At 31.6% G+C, this 12,746-nt stretch overlaps 1 protein-coding gene across 1 annotated transcript; it reads right to left on the bottom strand.

Annotated features, from left to right (window-relative positions):
- Window positions 1-1,482: 1,482 nt before the first annotated feature.
- Window positions 1,483-3,470, bottom strand: LOC125208521 (ethylene-responsive transcription factor ERF113-like). Its single transcript, XM_048108154.2, has 2 exons — window positions 2,912-3,470; window positions 1,483-2,314 (listed from the first exon to the last, which is right to left on the bottom strand). The coding sequence occupies exons 1-2, from the start codon at window positions 3,027-3,029 to the stop codon at window positions 1,770-1,772; spliced, it is 663 nt and encodes a 220-aa protein (XP_047964111.1). The 5' UTR covers window positions 3,030-3,470; the 3' UTR covers window positions 1,483-1,769.
- Window positions 3,471-12,746: the final 9,276 nt, after the last annotated feature.

Raw genomic sequence — 12,746 nt, 5'->3', positions numbered from 1 at the left:
ATGAATAATTTTTGAATTAAACTCACGCATGGTTCAATAATAGTACATTGTAGGCCCCTTTTCACTTTCATGAAACTCGGCTTCTCATTATTCTAAGATTTTGTTCCTTAGGCTTTTTGCATGCTATATCTAAGAAGTACTTGGAAACCTTAGCCGTCCAATACCAAAATCTTCAACAAAGTAAAGAGATTAGTAATAAAAATATTAGTAAAATAAGATGTCGACCAAACCTTTTGTATTATCAGCCGCTTGCTTCTAATTGAAGACACTATTATTATTCCATCTTTTTTTTGTTACATTATACTATATTTGAATTTGTCCAAATTGGAGAGTCTTAATCTCTTCTAGAATTAATGTGGCATAATTTCCAACATTATATACTTGCATAGTACTAAAATTTTATCAAACTATTGGTTTATAATAATCAATATACAAATTAAAGTCACCATCGTCACCAAATTAAAGTCACCATTGAATTGGAACCAAATCACCTTCTCAAAGCTCGAAGGGAGTAATTATTTAGAAAACACTGCGTTCGCCAGTACTATCATATTAAGATCAGTCTTAAATCGAATTTAAAAACATACTAAGAGTCAGCAAACAGTATTTTTGGCTCTCTACGAACTCCAACTGTTGGATTAACAAGACTAATTAGTTTAATTAATTTGGAGTATTATATTTGTGGGAGGGGAGGATTTACTTTTATTTTAATATTTGTCTGACAAAGTATTTGATAATCAAGCACCACGACATGTTTTGGCAGGTCAACAACACATAAGTGGAGTATATGAAAGGAATATGTTTTTTAAAGAAGTTAATTTTATGTTTGGAATTATACATACATAAATACGATGTTATGTAACGGATGTAATTTTAAGTTTTTAACCACACATTTAATCACAATATCACATGAATGTGTGTGTATGTCAATTATGTGTGTTGTAATGTGAAAGTATCATATGTTACACCAAACGTAACTAAACTAAATACACCATGAAAGAGAACTATGATAATGCATATAGACATTTTATGTTCTCGATCTTAGCTGTAAAACCAAACCAGCATCCATTAATTTAGTATAATCGCATGCTAACAACGAGCAACTCATGAAATTAACAAATTAGTCACCTATTGCACGTTTTGTGTACAAGGTCATATAGCACACACCAACACATACTCTAATCCTTATATATGGCCACTTCGATTGCCATGTTTACATGTGACCAAAGACCACGTTTAATTTTATCTCTTATTTAGTTGCAGTTTTCCTTCAAAGTTCTGTCTGTGACAATGTATCTTGTCAGATCTCCACAATGTTAAGATTATATTGCATCCCACAATTAATCATCTCACTTCCAACCCTATGACTAATTTAAAATCATACAAATCTCATTTTTGCTTATCACATTGTATCTCAATATTATCTAATTGGAAGATAAATGTTCATAAAAACAACTAAAAAAGGCAAAATCTTCAATGGAATAGAAAGAAACAAGCATATATATTTATTATCTCATTGGAGGACAAATGTTTACTAAACGAAGAAAAAAGCAAAATCTCCAATGGAAAAAAAGAAAGAAAGAAAGAAACATACATATTAATTGATGCAATGATCATAATGATCATATGCAATGCAAGCAATATGTCATCACAATTGCTTAACAGCAAAAGCTTTTTATTCTGATCATGCCAAAATCCAAGAGTAGTACTATTGAAAATTTCTGATCATCAATAAAAACATATTTTGATGATCAATGATAGCTAATTAATCATCCATTTGGGTTGCTAGGATCATAGTACTTGCCATAGTTGTAAAAATCCGAACCATAAAACCCGCCATACTGAGCCCCAAAACTCGACTGATGAAAATCCGGCTGCGGCGGAGGCGGCGGCGCCGGCATGGAGGCGGAATAATCATAACCTAACTGCTGGTTGTTGTTGTTGTTGTAGAGAGCTGAGGTGGCGTAAGGGAATTCAGCGTCGCTGCTGGAGAGTAGCTGGGCATACTGCTGAAGCCCAGGGAAGGTGTTGTGCAGCAAGGGATCCACGGCGGCGGCGGCGGAGGATCCTCCTGAGGCGGCGCCGCTGCTGAGGTAGCGTAGCTCGGTCTTGCCTTGGACTCGCTCGGGGAAATTGAGCTTGGCCTTTGCGCCCTTGAACTTGAGCGCAGCGTCATCGTATGCTAGTGCAGCATCCTCAGCTGTGTCGAATGTTCCGAGCCACACGCGCGCTGCCTTCTTCGGATCGCGTATCTCCGCCGCCCATTTCCCCCATGGCCTTTGCCTCACTCCTCTATAGTGCTTCTTCACACTCCCTTCATATAATTCAATCCATGTTTTAAATGATTTAATACAAAAGAAAATTAACTTGTCTCTATCTAACTATGCAAATGTTTGATTAGGCCAACTTGACCAAATCAGACTTAGACTAAATGGGAAAGACAAATTGGGATATACTTAGAAGAATCGAAAACGACTTGCATTACTAAGCATGCCAAACATGAAAAAATCGTTGGTAGGTGGAGAGGGTTTCCACATCTCTGAACTCAAATCCCCACATTTCAAAGTAATAATTCAAGAGACGTGACTGATTAAATTTGGCAGCGTGGAACCCTTGTTTGATGTGAGAGAGAATTCTAGAGCCATTCAGAGAGTGAGATAGTACTTTACGGAAAGTAACATACAATGAACTTGGCCAAATCACAAAATCTGACACAATTCTTATTCAACTCTTAATTAAGTTGACAACTACCCTTCAAAATCCTCATATATAATTAAACCAAAAATTCAAAATCAACTCCACAAGCAACATGGAGTAACTGCAAGTGTTAATCAAGGTTAATTTTACTCATTCACAGAATTACCTCATAAATTAATCTCTTTACATACATATAAATGATTAGTGAATTTACCTTGATCTTGATCTTGATGAGTAGTCTCCGGCGGCGGGGCGGCGGTGGGTTGGGCAGCGTCTTCCCCCAAAATCCTAGTAAGGCCTGAAATCACGGCGTTCTGCGCCGACGCTTCCATTGGAAGAGGCCTCTTTCCATGCCTTGGATCCACCTTGCTTGATTCTTGTTTCCTAGTAGTAGTAGTGATTTTTTAAAATAAAAATCTAGTACTAATAATTTTCCATAAATAAATATCAATTCTTTTTTCTATGTATATTTCTTGTATGCATATGTTGCTGTCAAGAATAATTTTTAGACTTGAGGGAAGGGAAGGGAAGCATGGTTTATATTAGCAAATGGGCTTCCCTTTTTATACTAGTGAAAAATAGAGGTATTTATTATGGGCATGAATGACTTTAAGGAAAAACAGAAAAAGAAAAAATAAAAAAGAAAGAAAAATCCTGAAAAGGAAAAAGAAGAGATTTGAGGATGCAGGAAGATATAGCTTTGGGAGACAAAAGTATTTTGTAGATTAGTGTGTAGAAAGAAGACACAAGAGATATACACAAACACTGGATCTCATCTGATGAGGAAAATGAAGGGATAGAGTTTTAAGGTGGGAACATTTCAGATCTGATATATACCTAAGATTGGCCATTTGTCTTCATTTCAAGATGCATGTGTAACATTTCTATCTGGTGCCTTCTATTTCTTGTATCTATTCTATCTCTTCATATATCTAACCTATAGTGATCTTTATATGTTTGTGTGTGTGTGTGTGTGTGTGTGTGTGGTTAGTTCACTTGTAAGGACTAATTTTCGTGTAATTTTGAATAATTAAGGTGGACATAAAAGAAAATAAAGCTAGAGAAGATGAATAATGATATATTTGGGTTTAAATGAATGATTATATGTATAGTAATTCACCAACTTTAACACGGGGTTGATTAAAGAAGACAAACACGCGATTCTGAGATATTTTTACTATTTGATTAAAAAGACCCATTATGACAGATTAATTCATCAAATTATTGAGATGAATTCACAATATTATATTGTGATACTATAATATGCATATAATGGTTCTTGAAATATTATTTGATCCGCCACCGTCGGTGCTTTCTTTTTATTCTCATGTTTATATTATGGGAAGAATAATGAATCTGATTATTTGTGTCTTTTCCTATATATAACGACATCAAAAAAATTAAGTACTAGTATGTTGTTATAAATATTAATGCCTTGGATCTAAATTTCATACTCTCCACAAAGTAATGATCGGATATTCACTATTTAAATAATTATTTACTACAGTATTTTTTTATTTAAGTGAATCATATATTTAACTAAATCAATATATTTACATTATATTATAAAATTAATAATATTATATAAAGTGGTATCAACTACGTTCAACTAACTTTTTTCGACCATTTTTAATCACAAAGTCAAACAATTTTTCGAAATTCACGACGGATCAAAATAAGTCTTTAAATCATAAATGGGGATAGTAGAAATTACAATAGAGATATTTTGACACACTTGAGTGCAATGTAGAAATGGCAATAATTAAAGTGAAATCGGCAAATATTGAACGTCGGTTTTACTTTCTTTTTTTCTTCGCTCTTATCTACAAGGTCAAACAATTTCTAAAGTCCGCGATTCGAACAAATCTATAAATTATGGGCGGCTGTAGTATTAAAGTACAAGGTGATAATGTGTCACGCTCGAGTGCAATGTTAAAAATGGCAATAAATAAAGTGAAATTGGTAAATTGAAATTGATATTTTTCATTATTTCAAGACTAAAAGAAGGCAACGTTGTTTAAAATTAAATTATTAAATTTGATATTTTACAGTATATGCAATAAAGGATTTTTTTTTTCATTTAAATTATAAAATTTAGTCAAATTCTAGTTGACACCATGATTTTTAAAATAAAAATATTAAATTATAATGTTTCAACTTTTTCTCAATTGTTTCATCCATATACAAAATATTATCATGTGATGATATTCAAGGAATTTCACTAAAAAGGATATTTTTTATTTTATTTTCTTTTATGCTCTTATTTCTTTTCTTGTTCTATCGAAATAATGTTGTTTTACTAAAAGGCGTCAATTTGCGTACGAATGAGATAAATGAGAAAAAATTACAACTTTATAAATTAATAATCCAACTTTAAAATGGATGAGACTAATCAGAATTTGACCAAAATTTGTCAATTATCTCTAGAGTAAATTACACTAATAATATGGATATAATGAACTTCAATGAGATATGGGTCTAGGGGTGGGTTGGTACGGTATACTTTGTCATATATAAAAAAAATTATACCTTTATCTTACCAAAATTTCCGATATGGAGATAATCCATACCGATACCGTATCACATTTGCGGTATATCATACTGAAATTCGATATACCTTGCTGGACTTTTACGACATATTGGACAACCGTACGACATAACAAAATTCAATTGTTTCGAAAATAATTTAAAATAAAAAAACGTTGTAATCAATATATATTTCATAATACTCAGAGAGCATCTAATGTAACAGCCCGCCTCTCTAGGGTATAATAAATGCGGCGACTGCTACCAAAACGGACTTAAAAGTAATAAAAACATAGGCTAGGGTTTCATTTTAAGAGGTTTGACCAAGGCATTTAACGAACTACCAAAGCAATGAGTCAACAATTAACCTAGAAGATTTAAATAAAAATAGATACCATAGACAATGATCAAAAATCAAGGGTTCGACATAAATTCAACAAAAACCACAACAAGTCTCAAGCTTCTAAACCAAAAGGCACAAGTGCAAAATATCCAAATAAAACTAGAGTGTTTCAAAAATTCAGCGGAAACGACCAAGAGGAAGTGAAGCTATGTATGAAGACACAACTACACTCGAAGTTCAAAATATCCATCTTATTTTATTAATGTGCTCAACACCCGCCACCGCTCGTCGCCGTTCAACCTGCACATAAGGAAAACACATGCAGGGCTGAGTATTTTGAAATACTCAGTGAACTCGTTGCCAAAACATTTTATAAGTTATGCCACCCTTACCATAGTGAACTCGAGGTTAAACAATTATCAAAATAAATATTCAACGAGTATCACAAAAATATTTCCATAGACTGGCCAGTCAAACAACTCCCCACTTTTCTCATCAATTTCCACAATCACAACATTTCCATGGTGCGACGAAAGTGTGGCCACACTTTTCGCCCACGAGACCAGCCGACTAGCAAGGACAGCTCCTGATCCCACTGTGTACACAGCCTGGTAGGGTTTGCGGCCCTACTCAGACCCGAATTCGTTCAAACATATCCATAGCCCTATAGCCCAATGGAGCGAACTCTCAAACTAGGCATCAGACGCACAATATCACAACAAAACAGACATAGGCATGCCATAACAGTTAAACCACCCTATCTCTCCACATTCATAAATTTGCAACATAAGAGAGAGTTTAAGAATAAAGCCCACCTCGACTGCTTAGATTTCAAGTATGTTCTTTCCCTTTGTTATCCTGCTTCGCAACCGAGGTTTCACCTTTTAATCACATAGGCACATATCATGAATCAATTCCAAAATCCACTCCTAAAACATGCATGTCTCAACGCTTTCCCTTTTCCCATCGATTTATCTTAATATCACCAATCAAAATCATGTTCATCATATAAATCTCATTCACATCTTAACTCTAGATATATCACACATGAGTGTTTTGCCAACACACACACACACACGCCGCACACACGCACACACACATACGGTTTCACACACACACACACGGTTTCACACATACACACATACATCCCAATCATCAATTTATTCCCCTTTTTCACTCGTTCTATATGCATGAGGGTTCAAGAGCACGATTAATCGGTTAGAAGAAGAAGATTAATATGAGAATACCTTTTTGAGAAAACGAACGGTAGAAATCAAAGTATTAGCCTTGGTTCTTCAAGATTCTTGAATTAAACTCCAATTCTTCTCCAAAAGATGACGAAATATTGGAGAATAGAAGAAGAAAAATTGAGAGAGTGAGAGAAGTGAGGGAGGCGTGTACTTTGGGTGGGGGCGAAAATTTGATGGCTAGGGTTAGGTGTTTCTCTTATTTATAGGGTTCAATAAGATCTTTAGAATATTTGGGAAGATTTGATTCTACACAATTAAATAAGAATAAATATTGTGGAGTAGGGAAGAAGAAATAAAAAAAATGAGTTAGGGTTTCTAGGCATGAATTTTCGAAAATCATGGCTTGTATTTAGCCAAGATTTTGTTTTGTATATTTTACGGAGTAGAATAAAATATCATGGAGCAAAATAAAAATAAAAATCCTCCCATTGAAGAAAGGAAAATAGGCGTGTACTATGCCTTTTAAATAAGGAATAGATTTTTAATATTAACTAAAATAAGATATGGCAAGATCTCCTTGAGGTATGGTAAGATTTGCTAGAATATTTAAATTCTAGATATGGAAGAAAATCAAATAAGGGATCAACTAAACAATAAAATAATTCCTCCTTCCCAAACATAGGTGATTTTCGAAAATCACCTAGAATCAATAGGGTTCGATTTTTCTCATTAAGAAATAGAGAATAATTGGGTTTTGGATTTAATTTGGATAAATATCCCAAGAATTAAATTAAATCCGAAAAAAATAGAATTCTTTCTCCAATAAAGTGAAGGGGTCGAAAATCTCAAAATTATGTGGCTATAGAATTTATGGAAATTTTCCTAATATTCTCACTCACCCTTAAACAAATAATTCACCTCATAATTCCTTTAATTCAAATATTCACATGCCACGTCATATATTCAACAAGTTTGACTTTTCAAACTTCCATCGCAACCTTAGACACAACTCGGTCATAACTTCGTTCCCCAATTAATTCACGTCTCCTAAGTCATTAACTAGGAAATTTTTCGGCTCTAAAATTAGGGTTCGAAATTCCGGGATGTTACATCTAAATTAATAAAACTCTAATATTATGAAAATAACTCAAATCTAATTATTTTTAAAAGATCGATTCCACTATCTCAAAGTTTCCTAATTCAATTATTTTGATTTTTTAGATTATAAGATCTAGGCCTGCTTATTCGGTCGGTTCCGGTTCTAATCGGACTAATTAATCGGTTTCAATTTTTCATAAATTCTAGGACCGGAATCGACCGGTTTCGGCTTGGAACTGGACCAGAAACCGGAATGGATGTGTAATTTTAATCCAAATTTATTTATATTTTAAATATTCCATTACTAAAAAAATAATAATCCAACATCTAGAAATACAACGAATAATACCTAAAAATTCAAATAAATACACAAAAAATACAAACTAACAATACAATAATATTCATGTATGGATAAAAGTGATACCAAGTGTAGTAGGCCGGACTAGTTTATGTTGGCAATTCTTTTATATAAAAAATGAAGTTCTAAAATATAGCAATTTCTTTTTAAAAGGAGTTTTAAAATTGAATTCCATTTTCCCTTTTTTGCTAAAAAAAAAATCAATGGAATTTCCAATACTAATTGATCTTGTTGTGACTTTTGGTTTAAAACAGAGCAGTTAATAAATTATTCATAAACATGTTAAAAGCATATGTTAAATGAATTTTTACATAAATATGTTATAAAATTAAATTTCTATCATATGAAATAATATTGTATTTGTATAAGTTCTTTTATAAATTAAAAAAAAACCCTATTATGTTATACTCATAGTAGTTAGTTCATAAAAAATGGATTGGGGAAATAATTGTAGATTCAAAGTATCACGATTTGAACATTTTAAATACTTCAGAAAACAGAGCTCGCAAACTTAACACTGTTTAAATCTAAAAATCACTCAATGTGTCAAATTATTTCATTTCAGTTCAATATTAAGTTAGATTTATTCGTATATTAATTTATAAAACAAAATTACCGATTCCCGGTTAAGAACTGACCAGTTAACCGGAACCAATTTTTTTTAAAAAGTTGGAACCAATACCGGAACCAGAACCGATTTTATGGTTCTCGGTTTCTCAATTAACCGGCTGGTTTCAGTTCCAATTAACCAAGCACCCGAAAACCGTTTAAGTACCCCTAATAAGATTAGCTTGTACGTACGTGTACGTCAACTATAATTCATTTGATAAAGATTTGAGATCTTTACATTTAAATTTTATTTATTTTTTTATAAAAAAATATGATACTACTATAACATCTAATTTGACATACTATATATTGATATAGGTATAAAAATATTTAGGAATATATACTCTAAACACGGGGTGCGTTATATTAATAAATCACTATTAAAGTGTAACTAAAACTAAACGATAGACATTATATTTTCAAATTAAGTTCCAAGATCATTCAGTCCGTGTATAATACAGTGAAAAAAATGTGAATTAGATAATAATTTCATTTAAAAACAGATTAATTGTAACTAACTTTTTAAAAAAACATTTCAAAACTTTAAATTCATATAACTATCTCAATTTAAGTTAATTTTTCACACAACATATATCAAATTAAAGATAAATTTATAAGGATTATAACGAGATTCCAATTGTATATGTTCTGATGTCAAAATTTATAAAAAAAATTGTGAATTTAGAATTTTTCGACCAACAAACTAATATCACCATAAATGTCATAATATGTCAACATAATGTGTGTATAATGTGAATATTAAATCGTATTGACATCTGAACGCTATTGTGTTGATACGTTTAATATACTATATTAACACTCAATTCAAAACCCTAAATTTGGTAATTATTCCTATCTTTTTAATATTAAAACTAAAAAATGAAATTATACATGACAATTTAAAGACCATTAGATTTCTAAAATCATATGGTCTTAAATTAGTTGTATTTGGCAGCTAAGGGGTGAGTTAGCAATTGATTACCTTCTTTAAATACAATATACGGAGTATATCTTAATTTTCGGTATATACCTAAAACTAATGAAAATCCATACCGCTACCATACCGAAATAAAACGATAAGGTATCATAGTTATACCTTACCATAATTAGGTATACCAAAAAATTTGATATTATTTTGATACGATAAGACCGTTATTCGATATTTCAGTATTTTTACCCATCCCTATGTAGACCATGCTTATTTAGTTTATTTAGCTATTTTAAATAACTCAATAAAATAAAAAGATAAGTTGACCGAGTATATACAATAACGTATTAACTATTTTTATCCAGATTTTAAAATAGATTCTTTCATTATTCTTTTATTAAAAAGTAAACATAAATTTTTTACGGTCGCGTCACACTATACCGCACGAACACACACATACGTGTTTGTTTCATTCTTTGATTGTAATACATCTCGTTTCAACAATTATACATATTCTCGTGTGTTTATACCACTAGTCATGACACTATATCAATTTTGTACCGACCCATCTCCGTATTTTTACAACTTACAAGAATATTGTTACGTAAATGCTGAAAATTTATCTTGATCATTAAAGAACATTTTCGAACATTTGAATCAAGGGATTTTTAGTCTTGAAACCTAATTTGTAAATGACCCATTATCATCTCATTTTTACAAACTTGACAATGAAATTTTTTACAAGTTTGAGTGTTTGACAATGATCTAATTAAATCTGCTAGCGTTTTGGAATAATATAATAAAACCACATAAGAGCATTAGCGATTGTGCACTATGCGGAGTGTCGGCCCTTAACTATTTATGAGTCTCACTCCACTTTTAACCATTGTTTATTCGATTCTTTAACTATAAGGGAAAACATCCGCAATAACCCATCACATCTCTTAATTATACATGGGTCTTACTATCTCATTTATTTTTTTATTTTATTTTTTCCCAGTCAATTTAATTTCAATAAAACATTATAGTAAATTATAAAAATGATATTTATATTAAAAGTTGACAATTGATTAAACATGTAATGAAAATGACAATCGAAATTCCATAATTAAAATGCTAAATTTATACTTTATTTATTAAAAGCGATAATATACACAATTTTTATGGAATTGGCTATTCGTTGTCAAATCTCGCTCAAATGTGTTCAATTAGATAATTTTTTATGATTAAAAAATGGGTGATGAATATGATTTATGTTGATGATTTATGGATGAATTAGAGGTTAAGAAAATGAAAAAAAAAAACAGTAATATTTGAGAATTAAGATATGGAAAATTTTACTTCCTCCGTCCTATAAAAATATGGGCAATAAGTATGGCATGAGAATTAAGATAAAATTGGTAAAGTAAGATAAATTAGGAGAATGGTACGGTAAAGTAAGAGAGAGTGGGGGAGAATAATAGTTAAAGTAGTGTTAGTAGATAGTGGGACCTACACTATTAAATTGATACTATAACTTTCTAAACATGGAATGCACATATTTTGTGGGTTGGACGAAAATGAAAAGTGCACATATTTTTATGGGACGAAGGAAGTATTTTTTTTTTTTTTTTTTATAAAAAAATCTCAACGATTTAAACGTTCGCAGGGGCAAGTGGGCGTCACCGCGCATTCATGGCACGCCATGTGGTGAGGGTGCGTGGTATCGCCAGATCTGGATGTGATCTCCGCAGAGGGCTGCCCTCTAGGACGGGTGGCATGCAACAAGGACTCGTCCCACCGCAACGGGCCAGTCATCCCGATCGGGTACAGTTGTGGATGCTCTAATATCATGAATATACTTTTGTACTTTCAAACTAATATACTACTAGTACTTTCAAAACAGACATTTATAACATCTCATCTATTCTTATCGTAATTCGATCGTATATGGTATTGTATGATGGAATGGAAAATATATAATACGGAGTATTACTATTTCCTCCGTTTCTTAAAAGTAAATTCTTTTCTTTTTGGTTCGTATTCTAAAAATAGAAACTCTTCACTTTAGGAAATGAACCACAATCCACTAACACTAATTACACTATTTTTTCTCCTCATTTCTCTTACTTTATCCATTTTTTCTCTTATCTCTTTTACTTTACAAATTTTATATTAAAATTCATACCGTTTTCCAAAGTTTCTATTTTTAGGAAAAACAAGAGAGTAAACTCGTTGCTGCAAATATCAAGAGATGGTGTTTTTAGTGGTGTAATTATTGAAACGGCTAAAATAATCCTAAATTTTTTTGTAAAAGTGTGTGATTCTTGTCCTTTGTTTTGCCCTAATTACGCCGAAAAAAATAAATTTAATCCTGAACTAGAGACATTAGAGAATCTTGTTTAGAAATTATGAGAACAATCCTAAGTAATTATCACTATTTAAACACACCACGTAGCAATATAATATATTTAGATCACTGAAATTTTTATTCCTAATCTTTATAGTGGGTATTAATTAAATTCAAATTAGACCATGTAGCAATATACTTTGATCACTGAAATTTTTATTCATAATCTTTATAGTGGGTATAAATTCAAATTATCTAAATAACATTACTCCATGCTAATTATATGCACGACCGACACCATATTTCGGCGGCCGCATCCATCTATTAAATCATCCGATAATTAAAATTTTAAATTAAAAGGAAAAAAATCTTCAAAGCCTAAAATTTCAAATAAACATATAGCCCATTTACATTGAAAGAAAAAATTTGCGAATTGGGTTAAGGGTATCAGCTTGGTTAGTTTATGACAAAATTTAGTTAGGAATAGAAGTTGATAATATTACCGCCTGTAACAATTCCGTGATAGACTTTTTTAACAACAAATGTCCAGTATACGAACTTAGTAAAAATCCAAAATAAAGTAAATTGAATCAACTAGTCAGCGTGTGTGTAGTTGAGAAGAAACTTCCAAACACAGTTATTTAAATGCTTCTTCAATTATAGACTTT

The sequence above is a fragment of the Salvia hispanica genome, chromosome 6 (assembly GCF_029641045.1).
Source record: "Salvia hispanica isolate PSC_SH4W2 chromosome 6, Shi_PSC_v1, whole genome shotgun sequence".
Taxonomy (NCBI): Eukaryota; Viridiplantae; Streptophyta; class Magnoliopsida; order Lamiales; family Lamiaceae; genus Salvia; species Salvia hispanica.
This window is presented reverse-complemented; position numbering and strand designations above follow the sequence as displayed.

Bases quoted from the DNA above. Each gene is read 5' to 3' on its own strand.
- LOC125208521 (XM_048108154.2), bottom strand. From the start codon at position 3,029: ATGGAAGCGTCGGCGCAGAACGCCGTGATTTCAGGCCTTACTAGGATT. The intron at 2,315-2,911 runs GTAAATTCACTA...AATTATATGAAG, and splicing joins TCATCAAGATCAAGATCAAG to GGAGTGTGAAGAAGCACTAT.